At 41.3% G+C, this 21,176-nt stretch overlaps 1 protein-coding gene across 2 annotated transcripts in view; it reads left to right on the top strand.

Annotated features, from left to right (window-relative positions):
• Positions 1–232: 232 nt before the first annotated feature.
• CWH43 (cell wall biogenesis 43 C-terminal homolog) overlaps positions 233–21,176 on the top strand; it is a 104,347-nt gene continuing 83,403 nt past the window's right edge. For both annotated transcript variants that reach the window (XM_053577779.1, XM_053577778.1), the window contains exons 1-2: positions 233–332; positions 2,281–2,472. In XM_053577779.1, the coding sequence (XP_053433754.1) occupies positions 290–332; positions 2,281–2,472 (235 nt within the window). In that variant the 5' untranslated portion in view covers positions 233–289. The remainder of the gene's footprint in view (positions 333–2,280; positions 2,473–21,176) is intronic.

Here is a 21,176-nt window from a genome sequence, read left to right as displayed (position 1 = left end):
GCCGCTGGGACTCCGGCAGAAGCAGCGTTGTGAAGGCGGCGCGACGCGCGCAGGTGGCGCCGGGTCTGGCCAGGTAGGCTAGGCTGGGTGTGTGGGGACGGGCGTGGTCTCAGCGGCCCCACCCCGCCTCGGCTCGGCTGGCGGGTTGCAGGCTGGCTGCGCACTCAGACCCGACCCCGGGCGCGACGCACACCCGGGAGGACGCGGCGGCCGGCGGAGGGCTCAGGGCGCACGCATCGGGGCCTGGCCCTAACGACTTTCTTGAAGATCGCCACCTCACGGCGCGGCGATGGCCTATTTGTGGAGAGAAATCCTCCTGGAGACCCTTCTAGGTAACCTGAGGTCACTCTAGCCGCGAGCTCGCGGGTGTCAACTCCCCAGACTGAGCCCATGGAGGGAGAAAAGGGCAATCGGTGCCCAGAGTAAAGGTGCTTATCGTCCCCGGGAACTTTTGGTATTGAAGAGAATAAAGGAGAGACCTAGATTAAAGTTCAGAAGCCAAGGAGTTTGCGAGGCTCCTGTAGGAGATGATGTCTCCCGAATTCCCACGCAACTCTGGGTTTGAGCCCAAGGGACGCAAATCCCTCCACCTGTCCGCCTTAAACACATGTAGCCACCTCCACTCCTCCTCCCCACAGGGCCTTTAAGTTTAGTACAATTCAGTACTGAACTTTAACTTTCAGAAGGAAAAGGCGCCCGTATTCTCCAGGTGAGCCCCGGTAGCTGCTGCCCTGGTTCTTGGCGGCTGCGCGCTTAGCATTTGGGGGTAAGATCCGACCCGCGGGTGGTGCGCTCATTTAGCGGGGTTGCCTCAGGTCCCCTGCGAGCTGTAGAACTGAAATCAGAGTTCCCGGACAAACGTGTGGGAAATTGCTCGCACCCCGCGGTTCGTTATGAAACCAGTATTCCCTCTGGCCTGGGAGGGGCTGAGAACTTGATTTTCTGGGAGCTGGGAATTCTCCAGGAGGGCTTCAGACTTTTTTTCTGACTCAGTTTGCTAAGTTGGGAGATGGAAAGAGACTGGCTTTCAGTACTGCTGGGTATTCCGTGTGTGTGATGACATTTAATCCTCCCAGCAACTCTGGCAGGTGGTTAAAAGTCCTGTATCGCTGAGTAAGGAAGGGAGGATGAAAAGTCACTTGGCGGCGGCTCGGCGCCTGTGGCTTAAGCGGCTAAGGCGCCAGCTACATACACTTGAGCTGGAGGATTCGGATCCGGCCCGGGTCTGCCAAACAATGACGGTTGCAACCAAAAAATAGCCGGGCGTTGTGGCGGGCGCCTGTAGTCCCAGCTACTTGGGAGGCGGAGACAGGAGACTCACTTGAGCCCAGGAGTTGGAGGTTGCTGTGAGCTGGGATGCAACAGCACTCTACTGAGGGCGACAGCTTGAGGCTCTGTCTCAAAAAAAAAAAAAAAAAAAAAAAAAGAAAGAAAAAGAAAGAAAGAAAAGAAAAGTCACTTGGGGGGAAGTTCGTGAAGAGACAGGCTAGACAGGGAGCCAGACTGCTTGGATTTAGGTCTACTCTGCCATTTGGTTCTTGTGTGACATGAGACAATTACTTAACTTTCTGGGTCTCAGGGGGTTGTTTGTCTGCTGTTTTGTTGTTGTTTGGTTTGTTTATTTTTGCATTTATAAAAGGGGAGTAGAAAGATTACCCACCTCGTAGGACACAGGTCTGTATGAGGAATAAGAGCAGGGATCTGAATTAACACTCAGCACAGAGAGTACCAGTACATGGTAACTGTCCATCACTGTTAATTAATATTGCACCAGATTATGCTTCGTTTGCTGGCGAAGGTGCAACTGATGTCAGAGCTGGGTAGCCCTAACCATGGCTGCCTCCTAAGAGTTGGGCTAAAAATGGTCTACTAAAAAAAGTGATGAATAGTTGTCCAACTAAAGTGCTTCTGGATGGGATCTGGGGTGGACAGAGGGGGGTCCTGCTGTTTATTCTTCCTTTTGATTTTCATGGTATTTCTCATTATTTAATGGTCAACTTAGGTAAGAAAATTTTATTGATCTGTGTCTCCACAGAAAGCTGAATTCAACTCAGATGGTCCAAATGAATAGGATTTAATAAAGGGGCCACCTCCAGCTACCTGGACATGGTTAAAGGAACAGACCCAGGGTGCTGAGAGGCTTACAGCGGGAGTAGGGGAGGAATTCTGTGACTGGAACCCAGATGAGGCCAGGCTCAGGAAGGAGAGGAGTGGAGGGGCAGGGCTCTTGGTAGAAACAACGTCAAAGCTAACTTTTTCTTTTTATAATTTTTTTTGCAGGGTGTGTTTCTTTGTCTCTCTACCATGGCCTGGGACCAATGATCTATTACTTTCCTCTGCAAACACTAAAACTCACAGGATTTGAAGGTTTTGCTATAGCCTTTCTTTCTCCAGTATTACTAACAATTAGTCCTTTCTGGAAATTGGTTGACAAGAAATGGATGCTGGCCCTGCTACGGATAATCACTGTTGGTAAGATTTAAAAGTGTTTAAATTCTTTTTTTTTTTTTTAATTAAAACTTAAATGAAATCACGTAGATTGTTCTTTATTATTATTATTATTAAATAATAGCTGTGTACATTAATGCAATCATGGAGCACCATACACTGCTTTTATATACCATTTGACATATTTTCATCACACTGGTTAACATAGCCTTCCTGGCATTTTCTTAGTTATTGTGTTAAGACATTTATATTCTACATTTAGTAAGTTTCACATGTACTCTTGTAAGATGCACTGTAGGTGTGATCCAACCAATCACCCTCCCTCCGTCCATCCTCCCCCCCTCACTTCCCTCTCCCCCTTCCCCATATTCTTAGGTTATAACTGGGTTATAGCTTTCATACGAAAACCATAAATTAGTTTCATAGTAGGCCTGAGTACATTGGATACTTTTTCTTCCATTCTTGAGATACTTTACTAAGAAGAATATGTTCCAGCTCCATCCATGTAAACATGAAAGAGGTAAAGCCTCCATCTTTCTTTAAGGCTGCATAATATTCCATGGTGTACATATACCACAATTTATTAATCCATTCATGGATCGATGGGCACTTGGGCCTTTTCCATGACTTAGCAATTATGAATTGGGCTGCAATAAACATTCTGGTACAAATATCTTTGTTATAATGTGATTTTTGGTCTTCTGGGTATATACCTAGTAGAGGAATTGTAGGATCTAATGGCAGGTCTATTTTTAGTGTTCTCCAAACATCTTTTCAAAAGCAACGTTATTAGTTTGCATTCCCACCAGCAGTGTAGAAGTGTTCCCTTTTCTCCACATCCACGCCAACATCTCTGGTCTTGGGATTTTGTGGTATGGGCTAATCTTACTGGAGTTAGATGATATCTCAAAGTAGTTTTGATTTGCATTTCTCTGATGATTAAGGATGATGAGCATTTTTTTTCATATGTCTGTAGGCCGTGCGCCTGTCTTCTTCAGAGAAGTTTCTCTTCAAGTCTCTTGCCCAGCCTGACATGGGATCACTTGTTCTTTTCTTGCTTATACGTTTGAGTTCTTTGTGGAATTCGGTTATTAAACCTTTGTTGGAGACATAACCTGCAAATATCTTCTCCTATTCTGAGGGCTGTCTGCTTGCTTTACTTACTGTGTTCTTGGCTGTGCAGAAACTTTTTAGTTTGATCAGGTCCCAGTAGTGTATTTTTGAAGCTGCTTCAATTGCCTGGGGGGTCCTCCTCATAAAATATTCACCCAGACCGATTCCTTCAAGAGTTTCCCCTGCACTTTCTTCTAGTATTTTTATAGTTTCATGTCTTAAGTTTAAATCTTTAATCCTGTGAGAGTCTATCTTAGTTAAGGGTGAAAGTGTGAGTCCAGTTTCAGTCTTCTATAGGTTGCCAGCCAGTTCACCCAGTACCGTTTGTTAAATAGGGAATCTTTTCCCCCACGGAATGTTTTTAATTGGCTTGTCAAAGATCAAATAAGGGTAAGTAGCTGGATTCATCTCTTGGTTCTCTATTTTGTTCCATACGTCTACCTCTCTGTTTTTGTGCCAGTACCATGCTGTTTTGATCACTATCGATTTATGGTATAGTCTGAGGTCCAGTAGCATGATTCCTCCTGCTTTGTTTTTATTTCTGAGTAATGTCTTGGCTATTCGAGGTTTTTTCTGATTCCATGTAAAACAAAGTATTATTTTTTCAAGATCTTTAAAGTATGACAGTGGAGCTGTAATAGGGATTGCATTAAAATTGTATATTGCTTTGGGTAGTATGTACATTTTAACAATGTTGATTCTTCCCAGCCATGAGCATGGTGTTTTTCCATTTGTTAACATTTTCAGTTATTTCTCTTCTTAGAGTTTCATAGTTCTCTTTATAGAGATCTTTCATGTCCTTTGTTAGATAAACTCCCAAATATTTCATCTTCTTTGGCACTACTGTGAACAGAATAGAGTCCTTGACTGTTTTTTCAGCTTGACTATTGTTGGTATATATAAAGGCTACAGATTTATGAATGTTGATTTTGTAGCCTGAGACACTGCTGTATTTCTTGATCACTTCTTTTTTTATTTTATTGTTGGGGATTCATTGAGAGTACAATAAGCCAGGTTACACTGATTGCAACTGTTAGGTAAAGTCCCTCTTGCAATCATGTCTTGCCCCCATAAAGTGTGACACACACCAAGGCCCCACCCCCTCCCTTCATCCCTCTTTCTGCTTTTCCTCCCCCCCATAACCTTAATTGTCATTAATTGTCCTCATATCAAAATTGAGTACATAGGATTCATGCTTCTCCATTCTTGTGATGCTTTACTAAGAATAATGTCTTCCACTTCCATCCAGGTTAATACGAAGGATGTAAAGTCTCCATTTTTTTTAATGGCTGAATAGTATTCCATGGTATACATATACCACAGCTTATTAATCCATTCCTGGGTTGGTGGGCATTTAGGCTGTTTCCACATTTTGGCGATTGTAAATTGAGCTGCAATAAGCAGTTTAGTACAAGTGTCCTTATGATAAAAGGATTTTTTTCCTCTGGGTAGATGCCCAGTAATGGGATTGCAGGATCAAATGGGAGGTCTAGCTTGAGTGCTTTGAGGTTTCTCCATACTTCCTTCCAGAAAGGTTGTACTAGTTTGCAGTCCCACCAGCAGTGTAAAAGTGTTCCCTTCTCTCCACATCCACGCCAGCATCTGCAGTTTTTTTTTTTTTTTTTTTGTAGAGACAGAGTTTCACTGTACAGCCCTTGGTAGAGTGCCGTGGCGTGACACAGCTCACAGCAACCTCTAACTCTTGGGCTTACGCCATTCTCTTGCCTCAGCCTCCCAAGCAGCTGAGACTACAGGCGCCCGCCACAACGCCCGGCTATTTTTGGTTGCAGTTTGGCCGGGGCTGGGCTTGAACCCGCCACCCTCGGCATATGGGGCCGGCGCCCTACTCACTGAGCCACAGGCGCTGCCCAGCATCTGCAGTTTTGAGATTTTGTGATGTGGGCCATTCTCACTGGGGTTAGATGATATCTCAGGGTTGTTTTGATTTGCATTTCTCTAATATATAGAGATGATGAACATTTTTTCATGTGTTTATTAGCCATTCGTCTGTCATCTTTAGAGAAGGTTCTATTCATGTCTCTTGCCCATTTGTATATGGGATTGTTGGCTTTTTTCATGTGGATTAATTTGAGTTCTCTATAGATCCTAGTTATCAAGCTTTTGTCTGATTGAAAATATGCAAATATCCTTTCCCATTGTGTAGGTTGTCTCTTTGCTTTGGTTATTGTCTCCTTAGCTGTACAGAAGCTTTTCAGTTTAATGAAGTCCCATTTGTTTGTTTTTGTTGTTGTTGCAATTGCCATGGCAGTCTTCTTCATGATGTCTTTCCCCAGGCCAATATCTTCCAGTGTTTTTCCAATGCTTTCTTTGAGGATTTTTATTGTTTCATGCCTTAAATTTAAGTCCTTTATCCATCTTGAATCAATTTTTGTGAGTGGGGAAAGGTGTGGGTCCAGTTTCAGTCTTTTACATGTAGACATCCAGTTCTCCTAACACCATTTATTGAATAGGGAGTCTTTCCCCCAAGGTATGTTCTTGTTTGGTTTATCGAAGATTAGGTGGTTGTAAGATGTTAGTTTCATTTCTTGGTTTTCAATTCGATTCCAAGTGTCTATGTCTCTGTTTTTGTGCCAGTACCACGCTGTCTTGACCACTATGGCTTTGTAGTACAGACTAAGATCTGGTATGCTGATGCCCCCAGCTTTATTTTTATTACTAAGAACTGCCTTAGCTATACAGGTTTTTTCCGGTTCCATACAAAACGCAGAATCATTTTCTCCAAATCTTGAAAGTACAATGTTGGTATTTTGATAGGAATGGCATTGAATAGGTAGATTGCTTTGGGAAGTATAGATATTTTAACAATGTTGATTCTTTCCATCCATGAGCATGGTATGTTCTTCCATTTGTTAATATCCACTGCTATTTCCTTTCTGAGGATTTCATAGTTTTCTTTATAGACGTCCTTCACCTCCTTCATTAGGTATATTCCTAAGTATTTCATTTTCTTTGAAACTATGGTGAAGGGAGTTGTGTCCTTAATTTGCTTCTCATCTTGACTGCTATTGGTGTATACAAAGGCTACTGACTGGTGGACATTGATTTTATATCCTGAAACATTACTGTATTTTTTTGATGACTTCTAGGAGTCTTGTGGTTGAGTCTTTGGGGTTCTCTAAGTATAAGATCATGTTGTCAGCAAAGAGGGAGAGTTTGACCTCCTCTGCTCCAATTTGGATTCCCTTTATTTCCTTGTCTTGCCTAATTGTATTGGCTAGAATTTCCAGCACTATGTTGAGTAGCGCTATGTTGAGTAGTAAAGGTGACAGAGGACAACCTTGTCTGGTTCCAGTTCTAAGAGGAAAAGCTTTGAGTTTTACTCCATTCTGTAAAATATTAGCTGTGGGTTTGTCATAGATAGCTTCAATCAGTTTTAGAAATGTGCCACCTATGCCTATACTCTTCAGTGTTCTTTTTTTTTTTTTTTTTTTTGTAGAGACAGAGTCTCACTTTATGGCCCTTGGTAGAGTGCCGTGGTATCACACAGCTCACAGCAACCTGCAGCTCCTGGGCTTAAGCGATTCTCTTGCCTCAGCCTCCCGAGTAGCTGGGACTACAGGTGCCCACCACAGCCCCTGGCTATTTTTTTGTTGCAGTTTGGCCGGGGCTGGGTTTGAACCTGCCACCCTCGGCATATGGGGCCGGCGCCCTACTCACTGAGCCACAGGTGCCGCCCTAGTCTTCAGTGTTCTAATTAGAAAAGGAGGCTGGATTTTATCAAATGCTTTTTCTGCATCTATTGAGAGGATCATGTGATCTTTATTTTTGCCATTTTTAACGTTTATGGACTTGCGTAGGTTAAACCAGCCTTGCATCCCTGGGATGAAGCCCACTTGATCATGATGAATGACTTTTTTGATGATAAGCTGTAATCTGTTGGCTAGGATTTTGTTGAGAATTTTTGCATCTATATTCATGAGTGAAATTGGTCTGAAATTCTTCTTTTTGTTTGGGTCTTTTCCTGGTTTTGGTGTCAGGGTGATGTTTGTTTCATAGAATGTGTTGGGGAAGATTCCTTCTTCCTCAATTTTTTGGAATAATTTCTGCAGTACAGGAATAAGCTCTTCCTTGAAGGTTTGATAGAATTCTGGTGTGAAGCCATCTGGACCAGGGCATTTTTTGGTTGGAAGATTTTTTATTGTTTCTTTAATCTCAGTGCTTGAAATTGGTCTGTTCAGGAGCTCTATTTCTTCCTGGCTAAGTCTAGGGAGAGGGTGTGATTCCAAATATTGATCCATTTCCTTCACATTGTCAAATTTCTGGGCATAGAGTTTCTGGTAGTATTCAGAAATGATCTCTTGTATCTTTGTGGGATCAGTTGTTATTTCCCCTTTATCATTTCTGATTGAGGTTACTAGAGATTTTACTTTTCTATTCCTCGTTAGTCTGGTCAATGGTTTATCTATTTTATTTATTTTTTCAAAAAACCAACTCCTTGTTTCATTAATTTTCTGAATGATTCTTTTGTTTTCAATTTCATTGATCTCTGATTTGATTTTGGATATTTCTTTTCTTCTACTGTGTTTAGGCTTAAATCGTTCTTCTTTTTCCAATTCCATAAGATGGTTTGTGAGATTGTTGATGCGCTCTCTTTCTGTTTTTCGAATGTAGGCATCTAAAGCGATAAATTTTCCTCTCAAAACTGCTTTTGCAGTATCCCACAGGTTTTGGTAGTTTGTGTCTTCATTGTTGTTATGCTCAAGGAAGTTAATGATTTCCTGTTTTATTTCTTCGTGCACCCATCTGTTATTCAACAGAAGATTGTTTAATTTCCATGCCTTTGTGTGGGGTGAGCATTTTTGTTAGAGTTGAGTTCCAACTTTAGTGTCTTATGGTCTGAGAAGATACAAGGTAAAAATTTCAATTCTTTTGATTCCGTTGATATTTGTTTTGTGTCCCAGGATATGACCAATTTCGGAGAATGTTCCATGGGGTGATGAGAGGAATGTATATTCTTTATCTTTGGGATGGAATGTTCTGTATGCGTCTATCAAGCACAGTTGTTCTAGGGTCTCATTTAAATCTCATATCTTTGTTTAATTTCTGTTTAGAGGATCTGTCCAGCTCTGTAAGAGGAGTGTTAAAGTCCCCTGTTATGATGGTATTATTGGATATCATATTGCTCAGACTGAGTAAGGTCTGTTTCAAGAATCTGGGAGCATTTTAATTGGGTGCATAAATTTTAGAATTGAAACATTTTCTTGTTGTAGTTTTCCCTTGACCAATATAAAGTGACCATCTTTGTGTTTTTTGACTTTAGTTGCTTTAAATCCACATGTATCTGAAAATGAGATTGCAACGCCTCTTTTCTTCTGAATTCCATTTGCCTGAAAAATTGTCTTCCAACCCTTGACTTGGAGCTTTAATTTGTCTTTTGAAGCCAGGTGTGTTTCTTGCAGACAGCAAATGGATGGCTTGTGTTTTTTAATCCAGTCAGCCAATCTATGTCTCTTCAGTGGGGAATTCAAGCCATTAACATTTATTGAGATAATTGATAAGTGTGGTAGTATTCTATTTGTCTTATTTTGTGAGAGTCCATTGCTTAGTTTTATCTTTTGCATCAGTGTGGAGGTTAGGTTCTGTCCTTTAACTTCTGAGTTCTTACTTTGCTGCTGATCCATTGTGGTGGTCAGTGTGCAGAACAGGTTGAAGTATTTCCTGTAGAGCTGGTCTTATTGTGGCGAATTTCCTCAATATTAGTATATCCGTAAGTGATTTGATTTCTCCATCAATTTTGAAGCTTAGCTTAGCAGGGTACAGAATTCTGTGATGGAAAATGTCTGTTTAGGTAGATTAAAGGGAGATGACCATTGTCTTCCTGCTTGGAAAGTTTCATTAGAGAAGTCTGCAGTCACTCTGATGGATTTGCCCCTGTAGGTCAACTGGCGCTTACTCCTGGCAGCTTGCAGAATCTTTTCTTTTGTCTTGACTTTGGACAGGTTCATCACAATGTGTCTTGGAGAAGCTCGGTTAGAGTTGAGGCGACCTGGGGTCCGATATCCCTCTGAAAGCGGTGTGTCAGAATCTTTGGTGATATTTGGGAAATTTTCTTTTATAATATTCTCTAGTATGGCTTCCATTCCTCTGGGGCATTCTTCTTCCCCTTCTGGGATTCCTATAACTTGTATGTTGGAATGCTTCCCAAAGTCCCATAATTCTGACAGTGAATGTTCTGCTTTCTCTCTCTTCTTTTCTTCCTCTTTTACTATCTGAGTTATCTCAAAAACTTTGTCTTCTACCTCTGAAATTCTTTCTTCTGCATGGTCGAACATGTTGCTGATACTTTCCATTGCATCTTTAAGTTCCCTAATTGACTGTTTCAGTTCCTTCAGCTCTGCTATATCCTTTTTATATTCTTCATATCGTTCATCTCTTATTTGATTCTGTTTTTGGATTTCCTTTTGGTTATTTTCCACTTTATTAGCAGTTTCCTTCATTGTTTCCATCATTTCTTTCATTGTTTTCATCATGTGTATTCTAAATTCCCTTTCTGTCATTCCTAACATTTCTTTATAGGTGGAATCCTCTGCAGTAGGTACCTCATGGTCCCTTGGCGGGGTTGTTCTGGACTGGTTCTTCATGTTGCCTGGAGTTTTCTGCTGATTCTTCCTCATGAGTGATTTCTTTTATCTGATTGCTTGCTGTAATTTTCCTTTCACTTCCTCTTGCTCTTTAAGTTCTCGTGCCTGCAATTATGAGCTCCCAACACTCCCCTCCACTCTCACTGAGGTCTGGAGGCCTATCCCCCAGGAGTCCAGATTCTTGGGTATTTTATTGAGAGGTGTGGACAGGGCCTGGACTGCTGGTGGTCAGTGCTCATTCCCTGGATATTCTGGAGTCACACCCGCTGTCTCTCTGGGCAACCAGAGGAGGCCAGGCATCTTCTCAGGTGGCAACCACTGGTGGAAGAGATCGAGTTACTGAATCACATTCTGTCTCTCTTGATCACTTCTAAGAGTTTTGTAGTAGAATCCCTGGTGTTTTCCAGATATACAATTATATTGTCTGCTAAGAGCGAAAGTTTGATCTCTTCTGACCCTATATGGATACCCTTGATCGCCTTTTCTTCCCTAATTGTGATGGCTAAAACTTCCATTATAATGTTAAAGAGCAGTGGAGACAATGGGCAACCTTGCTTGGTTCCTGATCTGAGTGGAAATGATTTTAATTTAACTCCAGTCAATACAATATTGGCTGTGGGTTTGCTGTAGATGGCCTCTATCAGTTTAAGAAATGTCCCTTCAGCTGGGCGTGGTGGCTCACACCTATAGTCCCAGTGCTGTGGGAGACCGAGGTGGGTAGATTGCCTAAGCTCAGAAGTTAGAGACCAGTATGAGCAGCGGTGAGCCAGAGTAAGACCCCCATCTCTATTAACATCAAAATACAGCCGGCATTGTAGTGGGCGTCTATAATCCCAGCTACTGGGGAGGCAATGGGAAAGATGATGGCCAGGGACATTTAAAAAAAAGAAGAAAATGAACAACAACAACAAAAAGAGTACTTCAAATGATAAAAGAAGAATGCACAAGCAAGCTGAAATTAAAAAAAATTAACTTAAAAAAAAAAGAAATGTCCCTTCTGTAACAATTTTCTTAAGTGTTCTGATCATGAAAGGATGCTGGATATTATCAAAAGCTTTTTCTGCATCAATTGAGAGAATCATGTGGTCTTTCTTTTTTCATTTGTTTATTTGCTGAATTATATTTATAGATTTACGTATATTGAACCAGGCTTGAGACCCTGGGATAAAACCGACTTGTTAAAATCTCCGACTATTATGGAGCTGGAGGAAATCAAGTTGCTCATGTCTGTTAGAGTCTCTTTTATAAACTGAGGCACATTCTGGTTGGGTGCATAAATATTAATAATTGAAATCTCATCATATTGAGTATTACCCTTAACAAATATGAAGTGAGCATTCTTATCCTTCCTTACTTTTGTTGGTTTGAAGCCTATTGTATCTGCAAATAGAATTGCAACACCTGCTTTTTTTCTGATTTCCATTTGCCTGAAATATGGACGACCATACTGTCATGCTGAGTCTATATTTATCTTTTAAGATAAAATGAGATTCTTGTATGGAAGGGTGGCCTGAGTTTTTGTATCCAGTCAGCCAACCTGTGCCTCTTTAGAGGATAGTTTAAGCCATTCACCTTAATGGAGAATATTGATAAGCCTGGTAAAATTTTGGATATTGAGTTTTTTGAAAGTCCAGTGGACATTTTTAATCCTTTCACCACTGTGGAAGTTGGAGTTTGATGAAAAGTTCCTGAGTGAGTTTACTTTTGTAGTAGAGGATCATGCTGGTCATTATGGAGGATAGGTCTGAGAATATCCTGAAGAGCTGGTTTGGTTATGGCAAATTTCTTCAACATGTGAATGTCATTAAAGTATTTAATTTCTCCATCATAAATGAAACTCAGTTTAGCTGAATACAGGATCCTGGGTTGAAGGTTATTTTGTTTGAGGAGATTAAAAGTCGCTGAAAACCCTCTTCTGGCTTGAAAGGTTTCAGCAGAGGGATCTGCAGTCATTCTTTTTTTTTTTTTTTTAATTAAATTTATTATTAAATCTTTTTTTATTTTTTTTTTATTAAGCTGTGTACATTGATATATTCATGGGGCATCGTTCACTAGCTTCACAGACCGTTTACCAAGTTTCATGTATACCCTTGTAAGATGCACCGCTGGTGTAATCCCACCAATCCCCTTCCCTCTACCCACCTTCCCCCTCCCTCCCCTCCCCCCCTTCCCCCTATTCTTAGGTTGTAACTGGGTTATAGCTTTCATGTGAAAACCCTAAATTAGTTTCATAGTAGGGCTGAGTACATTGGGTACTTTTTCTTCCATTCTTGAGATAGTTTACTAAGAAGAATATGTTCCAGCTCCATCCATGTAAACATGAAAGAGGTAAAGTCTCCATCTTTCTTTAAAGCTGCATAATATTCCATGGTGTATATACCACAATTTATTAATCCATTCGTGCATTGATGGGCACTTGGGCTTCTTCCATGACTTAGCAATTACGAATTGGGCTGCAATAAACATTCTGGCACAAATATCATTGCTATGATGTGATTTTTGGTCTTCTGGGTATATGCCCAGTAGAGGGATTACAGGATTGAATGGGAGATCTATTTTTAGATCTCTAAGTGTTCTCCATATCTCTTTCCAAAAGGAATGTATTAATTTGCATTCCTACCAGCAGTGCAAAAGTGTTCCCTTTTCTCCACATCTGCGCCAACATCTCTGGTCTTGGGATTTTGTGATATAGGCTAGTCTCATGGGAGTTAGATGGTATGTCTAAGTAGTTTTGATTTGCATTTCTCTGATGATTAAAGATGACGAGCATTTTTTCATATGTCTGAAGGCTGCGCACCTGTCTTCTTCAGAGAAGTTTCTCTTCAAATCCCTTGCCCAGCCTGCGATGGGATCCCTTGTTCTATTCTTGCTAATGCGTTTGAGTTCTCTGTGGATTCTGGTTATTAAACCTTTGTCGTAGACATAACCTGCAAATATCTTCTCCCATTCTGAGGGCAGTTTGCTTGCTTTACTTACTGTGTTCTTGGCTGTGCAGAAGCTTTTTAGTTTGATCAAGTCCCAGTAGTGTATTTTTGAAGCTGCTTCAATTGCCTGGGGGGTCCTCCTCATAAAATACTCGCCCAGACCAATTTCTTCAAGGGTTTTCCCTGCACTCTCCTCTAGTATCTTTATAGTTTCATGTCTTAAGTTTAAATCTTTAATCCAGTGAGAGTCTATCTTAGTTAATGGTGAAAGGTGTGGGTCCAGTTTCAGTCTTCTACAGGTTGACAGCCAGTTCACCCAGAACCATTTGTTAAATAGGGAATCTTTTCCCCACTGAATGTTTTTAATTGGCTTATCAAAGATCAAATAATGATAAATAGCTGGGTTCATCTCTTGGTTCTCTATTCTGTTCCAGACATCTACTTCTCTGTTTTTGTGCCAATACCATGCTGTTTTGATCACTATCGATTTGTAGTATAGTCTGAGGTCTGGTAGCATAATTCCTCCTGCTTTGTTTTCATTTCTGAGTAATGTCTTGGCTATTCGAGATTTTTTCTGATTCCACATAAAACGAAGTATTGTTTTTTCAAGATCTTTAAGTATAACAGTGGAGCTTTAATAGGGATTGCATTGAAATTATATATTGCTTTGGGTAGTATGGACATTTTAACAATGTTGATTCTTCCCAGCCATGAGCATGGTATGTTTTTCCATTTGTTAATATTTTCAGCTATTTCTTTTCTTAGAGTTTCATAGTTCTCTTTGTAGAGATCGTTCACGTCCTTTGTTAGATAAATTTCCAAATATTTCATCTTCTTTGGCACTACTGTGAATGGGATAGAGTCCTTAACTGTTTTTTCAGCTTGGCTATTGTTGGTATATATAAAGGCTACCGATTTATGAATGTTGATTTTGTAACCTGAGACGCTACTGTATTCCTTGATCACTTCTAAGAGTTTTGTAGTAGAGTCCCTAGTGTTTTCCAGATATACAATCATATCATCTGCAAAGAGTGAAAGTTTGATCTCTTCTAACCCTATATGGATACTCTTGATCGCCTTTTCTTCCCTAATTGCGGTGGCTAAAACTTCCATTACAATGTTAAAAAGTGATGGAGACATTGGGCAGCCTTCTCTGGTTCCTGATCTGAGTGGAAATGATTCCAATTTAACTCCATTCAATATGATATTGGCTGTGGGTTTGCTGTAGATGGTCTCTATCAGTTTAAGAAATGTCCCTTGTATACTGATTTTCTTAAGTGTTCTGATCATGAAGTGATGCTGGATATTATCAAAAGCTTTTTCTGCATCCATTGAGAGAATCATATGGTCTTTGTTTTTTAATTTGTTATGTGCTGGATTACATTTATAGATTTACGTATATTGAACCAGCCTTGAGACCCTGGGATAAAACCAACTTGATCATGATATATCATTTGTTTGATGTGTTGCTGGATTCTGTTTGTTAGGATCTTGTTGAATATTTTTGCATCAATATTCATTAGTGATATTGGTCTATAATTTTCTTTTCTTTTTGGGTCTTTTCCTGGTTTGGGGATCAGAGTGATGTTTGCTTCATAGAACGTGTTAGGTAGTCTACCTTCTTTTTCTACCTTTTGGAACAGGTTGAGTAATATAGGTACTAATTCCTCTTTAAAAGTTTGGTAGAATTCTGACGTGAAACCATCTGGTCCCGGGCTTTTCTTTTTAGGTGGTTTTGTGTGGTTGATGTTATTTCTGAACTTGATATGGGCCTGTTCAACATCTCCACTTGATTCTGGCTAAGTCTCGGAAGGTGACGTGCTTCCAAGTATCTGTCAATTTCCTTCAGATTTTCATATTTCTGAGAATAAAGTTTCTTGTAATATTCATTAAGGATTTTTTGGATTTCTGAGGAGTCTGTTGTTATTTCGTCTTTGTTGTTTCTGATTGATGAGATTAGAGATTTTACTCTTTTTTTCCTGATTAGGTTGGCCAAAGGTTTATCTATTTTACTGACCTTTTCGAAAAACCAGCTGTTTGATTTATTGATCTGTTGTATTATTCTTTTGTTTTCAATTTCATTTAATTCTGCTCTAATTTTGGTTATTTCTTTTCTTCTACTGGGTTTGGGGTTGGAATGTTCTTCCTTTTATAGTTGCTTGAGATGTCCCATTAAGTTGTTAACTTCCTCTCTTATCGTTCTCTTGAGGAAGGCTTGCAGTGCTAAAAATTTCCCTTTTAGAATTGCCTTTGCGGTGTCCCAGAGGTTCTGATATTTTATGTCTTCATTGTTGTTTTGTTCCAAAAAGTTGGTGATTTCTTTCTTAATCTCATCTCTGACCCAGCTATCATTCAGCATAAGGTTATTTAACTTCCATGTTTTGTATGAGTATGCAGATTCCTGTTGTTACTCAGCTCAATTTTTATTCCATGGTGGTCCGAGAAGATGCATGGAATAATTTTTATTCCTTTAAATTTACTGAGGTGAGACTTGTGACCTAAGATGTGATTGATTTTGGAGTAAGTTCCATGGGCTCATGAGAAGTATGTGTATTCAGTTTTGTTGGGATGAAATGTTCTGTAGATGTCTGCTAAATCCAAATGTTGGATGGTTAGGTTTAAATCTAAGATTTCTTTGCTCAGCTTCTTGCTGGAGGATCGATCCAACACTGCCAAAGGAGTGTTGAAATCTCTGACTATTATGGAGCTGGAGGAAATCAAGTTGCTCGTGTCTGTTAGAGTTTCTCTTATAAATTGAGGTGCATTCTGGTTGGGTGCATAGATATTAATAATTGAGATCTCATCATATTGAGTATTACCCTTAACAAATATGAAGTGACCATTCTTGTCCTTCCTTACTTTTGATGGTTTAAAGCCTACTGTATCTGCAAATAAAATTGCAACACCTGCTTTTTTCTGATTACCATTTGCCTGAAATATGGATGACCATCCTTTCACCCTGAGTCTGTATTTGTCTTTTAAGTTAAGATGTGACTCTTGTATGCAACAGATATCTGGCCTGAGTTTTTGTATCCAGTCAGCTAACCTATGCCTCTTTAGAGGACAGTTTAAGCCGTTCACATTAATGGAGAATATTGATAAGTCTGGTGAAGTTTTGGGTATCGAGTTTTTCAAAAGTCCAGTGGGCATTTTTAATCCTTTTGCCAGTGTGGAAATTGGAGTTTGATCCAAAGTTTGTGAGTGAGTTTACTTTTGTGGTATAGGATTGGGTTGGTCATTATGGAGGATAGGTGTGAGAATATCCTGAAGAGCTGGTTTGGTTATGGCAAATTTCTTCAACATGTGAATGTCATTAAAGTATTTAATTTCTCCATCATAAATGAAACTCTAGTTTAGCTGGATAGAAGATCTGGGGTTGAAAGTTATTTTGCTTTAGGAGATTAAAAGTCAGTGACCACCCTCTATTGGCTTGAAAAGTTTCAGCAGAGAGATCTGCAGTCATTCTAATATTCTTCCCTTTGAAGGTGATGGTTTTCTTTCTCCTGGCAGCTTTGAGGATTTTCTCCTTCATATTAACTTTAGTGAAGTTAATTACGATATGCCTGGGGGATGTCTTATTGGGGTTGAGTCATGCTGGGGTTCTGAAGCTGTCTGCTATCTGAATTTCAGAATCTCTAGGCATGTCTGGAAAATTCTCTTTCATAATTTCATGCAGAAGGGCCTCTGTGCCCAGCGAGGCCACTTCATCTGTTTCTGGAACTCCTATGATTCAGATATTTGCCTTCTTTGAATTATCCCAGAGCTCTCTGAGAGAATGATCTGTTTTTGCTCTCCATTTCTCTTCCTCTTTGAGAGTTTGGGAGCGTTCCAAGGCTTTATCTTCAATGTCAGAAATCCTTTCTACTGCTTGCTCCATTCTGTTGCTGAGGGATTGTACTGTATTTTTCATATCTTTGAGGGCTGCAAATTCTTGCTTCAATGTGTCTAAGTCTTTGGTGGTTTTGTCCTTAAATTCGTTAAATTCTTGAGACAACTTTTGAATTTCTCCTCGAATTCCTAATTCCACTTTGTTAATCTTTGTCTGCAATCAAAATTCTGAATTTGATTTCTGACATCTCAGCCAGTTGTTTATGAATGGGATCTTCAATTGCATCTGCCATATCTTTCCTTGGTGGGGTTGATCTATTCTGGTTATTCATGTTACCAGAGTTTTTCCGCCGATTCCGCTCCAGGGTTGTTTTACTCCCTCTGATTTTTTCCCCTGGGGCTTTGTCGAGGGCCTGTACAGTGTTGTAGCCTGAGAAACTGGGGTCCTGTCTGGTGTGATGGGGCTAAGTGGTTCTATCTTATTTTCAGCTGGTTTCTGTTCCACCCTATTGAAACAGATACTCTGGATTGAAGTCTCAGCTCAGTGGGGTTGACATGCGTTCTTCAACCTTCTCTCATAGTGCAGCTCAAATCCACCAGGTTACTTGCTGAATTTTTGTCCTTTAACTCTCCTACTGGATGGGAGCCTCTGTGGAAAGCTGGCTTCAGTCAGCCATCATCAACACAGCGATTTTCAACCAGTGTAACACACTGGTGTTCCCTGGTGTGCTGAGAGGCAATGAGTATCTTATGGATGGCAGGCAGATGTTACAGGAGATCTTTCCTTTTCTAAAGTGCTCTCTGCATCATGAAACAGCATGAACTGAGCCTCCTCCACGGACCTCCTGCGGCAGCCGCCGTCCTGGCCATGCAGACTATGCAACAAAGACGGGCACCTTCCCTGCACCGGCTCCCTCCTCTCCCGCAGCCACCTGAGCACCTCCATGGCGCAAGAGCGGCAGCACCTCGGTATCTTGGTCTTTAATCTGCAGTCATTCTAATATTCTTCCCTATGTAGGTAATGGTTTTCTTAGGTCTGGCTGCTTTCAGAATTTTCTCCTTCATATTAACTTTAGTGAAGTTAATTATGATGTGTCTGGGGGATGTCTTATTCGAGTTGACTCATGCTGGGATTCTGAAACTGTCTCCTATCTGAATTTCAGAATGTCTTGGCATGTCTGGAAAATTCTCTTTCATAATTTCATGGAGAAGGTCCTCTGTGCTTTGTGAAGCCACTTCATCGGTTTCAGGGATTCCAAATGAGGCAGATATTATCCTTCTTCAAATTATCGCAGAGCTCTCTGAGAGAATGATTCATTTTTGCTCTCCATTTCTCTTCCTCTTTGAGAGTTTGGGAGTGTTCAAAAGCTTTGTCTTCAATGTCAGAAATCCTTTCTTCTGCTTGCTCCACTGTGTTACTGAGGGATTGTACTGTATTTTTCTGACCTTTGAGGGCTGAAAATTCTTGCTGCAATGTGTCAAAATCTTTGGTGGTTTTGTCTTTAAATTTGTTGAATTCTTGAGACAACTTTTGAATTGCTCATGTAATTTCTAATTCCAACTTTTCCTGTATTCTATTAATCTTGTTTGCAATCCAAATTCTGAATTCGGTTTCTGACATCTTGGCCATCTGTTTATGAATGGGATCTTTAGTTACATCTGTCATGTCTTTCCTGGGGGGGGGGGGGTAGATCTACTCTGGTTATTCATGTTACCAGAGTTTCCCCACTGATTCCACCCTATGATTATTTTACACCATTTGACTAGATGAGTGGATAAAGAAAAGTTGGGTTTGGAGCTCCAGGAGTAGTGATTAACCAGCCCTTTGCCCAGAGCTGGGTTGGTGTCTGTACCTTTTCCCCTGGAGCTTTGCCAAGGACCCATATAGTGCTATGGCCTGAGAAACTGGGGACCTGCTTGGTGTGGTGGGGCTAAGTGGCTCTGTCTTGTTTTCAGCTGGTCTCTGTCTGACCCTAGTGAAACAGTTACTCTGTTTTGAAGTCTCAGCTGTGGAGATATACCAGCAATTAGGTCACCCCACCCCCCCATAGGCAACAATCGGAAAAGGAAAATCAAACCTTTCTACAACCACATACCCAGAGTACCACTTGGATAGTCCTCAGGCAATTGGCTCAGTTCAAAAGGTCCAAATCAATTGTCTCAGTCAGCACCTGTCTCAGGTGGGAGAGTTTAAAAGATCTCTGGCAACTAGATTGCAAGGCTCTGCTGACAACTCAAATATGACTTGCTCCAGTGCTCCGTGAGGTCAGGAGGATCCACCCAGCAAATAGATTAGTCTGGGAAGGTTGATGCCTCCTTCCCCACCTTCCACCTCTGTCATACCCAGTCATTGATAACCCTGCAGGGCTGTGACCCAGTTGCCTCCAATGAGCAGATACTCCAGGGGTTTGTACCTGCTTAAATCACAAGGAGATCTATGTCTCCTCAGTCTGGCTGCTGCTCTCTGCCACTATTCGGCAGGGGGAGGTGAGGCCTGACAACCTCAGGTGCTTAATGGAGGCTGAGGCTATTCACTCAGTTCCAGCCCCACCCCTGATTAATGTTACTGACAGAACAGAACAACTTTGCGGAATTTGTTTCTGTCCCAGCTAAATTCCCCTGCAGAAGAGAAGCTGTTTTGAGTGCATAGAACCTGTGCCTCAGGACCTGTCTGTGCTGCTGCCTGGTCTCAGCTGTCATTTGTATTCATAGCACAGTTACCTGTCAGTTCCAGCCTCTGCCTGCCCTTCTTTGTCTAGGCTGATGATCCTGTGAGGGCCAGGTACATCTTAGGCTCAGTAAAGTGGTCCTCTGGATCAGCCCCACCCTGGGAATCTGCTGGCTCTCTGCGTGTGTTTTCTAGTCCCTGTGCTCTACCTAGGCCAGTACCACCTCAGACAAACCCTTACTCATGGGGCCTGTGTTTCCATCCCAGATCTTTACTGCCAGTGCCTGCCACCAGAGAAGATGCCCAGCCTCCTCTGGTTGCCCAGAGAGACAGGGGGTGTGACTTCAGAATATCCAGGGGTGAGGCCTATTGTTGCCAAAAAAAACGGCTGCTGCTCTGCACCTCAGGGCACCGCCACTCTTGTTTGGTTCCCTCTCAGCCAACTGTCCTCTCCTCACTCCTGTGCCACAGAATCAGCACTGACCAGCAGCAGTCCATGCCCTGTCCACACCTCTCGAGAAAATACCCAAGAATCTGGACTTCTGGGGGACAGGCTTCCAGACCTCAGAGTGAGAGTGGAGGGGAGTGCTAGGAGCTCAGAATTGCAGGTAGAGAATATATACAGTTTTATGCCTGGCAGGAGAGCACCATGGCACCCTAGTAGGGGAAGTAGGTCCAGTTTTTAGAGGGTCTCTCCCGTGGAATATAATGGGAGGACTTTTGAACTCTGTTTGTTTGTTTATGGGGTACTCCAAGCTGTTCTTATGGGGGAGGGGACTCCCGTCCACTTGGTGATGGATTTTGTACCTTTTGTTTTTATCCTTGGTGTTTCAGCTCACCTCAGTAGGGTTGATATGCATTCTTCAACCTTCTCTCGGTGCAGCTCTAATCCGCCAGGTTACTTGCTAAATTTCTGTCCTTTAACTCTCCTTCTGGATGGGAGCCTCTGTGGAAAGCTGGTTTCAGTCAGCCATCTTGTCTCCACCCCTCTAGATTGTTCTTAAGTGATTGAATTTATTTAAAAAAATCACAGATTTCCTTTTTCTTTATTTTTGGTTAAAGTAGAATATTCCTTATCCAAAATTCTTGACCAGAAATGTTTTTGATTTGTGTGTGTGTGTGTGTTTTACATTTTGGAAGATTTGCATTATGACTGTGCATAGAGCATCCCAATCCCATAATCTAAAATTTGAAATGATCCAATGAACAGTCCTTTGAGTGACATGTCAAGAAGTTTTAGATTTTGAATTCTTAAATTTGAAAGACTAGACTGACAGCCAAAATATTTTGTATTCCTAAGGTTTCTGGTAGGCTGGAAAGGTCTTAGAGAATCATTGAAATGGCTGGGGGTGGTGGCTCAAGCCTGTAATCCCAGTACTTTGGAGGCTGACAGTGGATTGCCTGAGTTCAGGAATTCCAGACCAGCCTGAGCCAGAGTAAGAACTTATCTCTAAAAATAGCTGGGCATTGTGGTGAGTGCCTGTGGTCCCAGATACTTGGGAGGCTGAGGCAAGAGGATCATTTGAGCCCAGGAGTTTGAGGTTGCTGTGAGTTGTGATGCCATGGCATTCTACCTAGGTCGACAAGTGAGAC

This window comes from Nycticebus coucang, chromosome 23, assembly GCF_027406575.1.
Source record: "Nycticebus coucang isolate mNycCou1 chromosome 23, mNycCou1.pri, whole genome shotgun sequence".
Taxonomy (NCBI): Eukaryota; Metazoa; Chordata; class Mammalia; order Primates; family Lorisidae; genus Nycticebus; species Nycticebus coucang.
The sequence above is the reverse complement of the archived record's forward strand: the minus strand, read 5'-3'. Positions and strand labels throughout refer to the sequence as shown.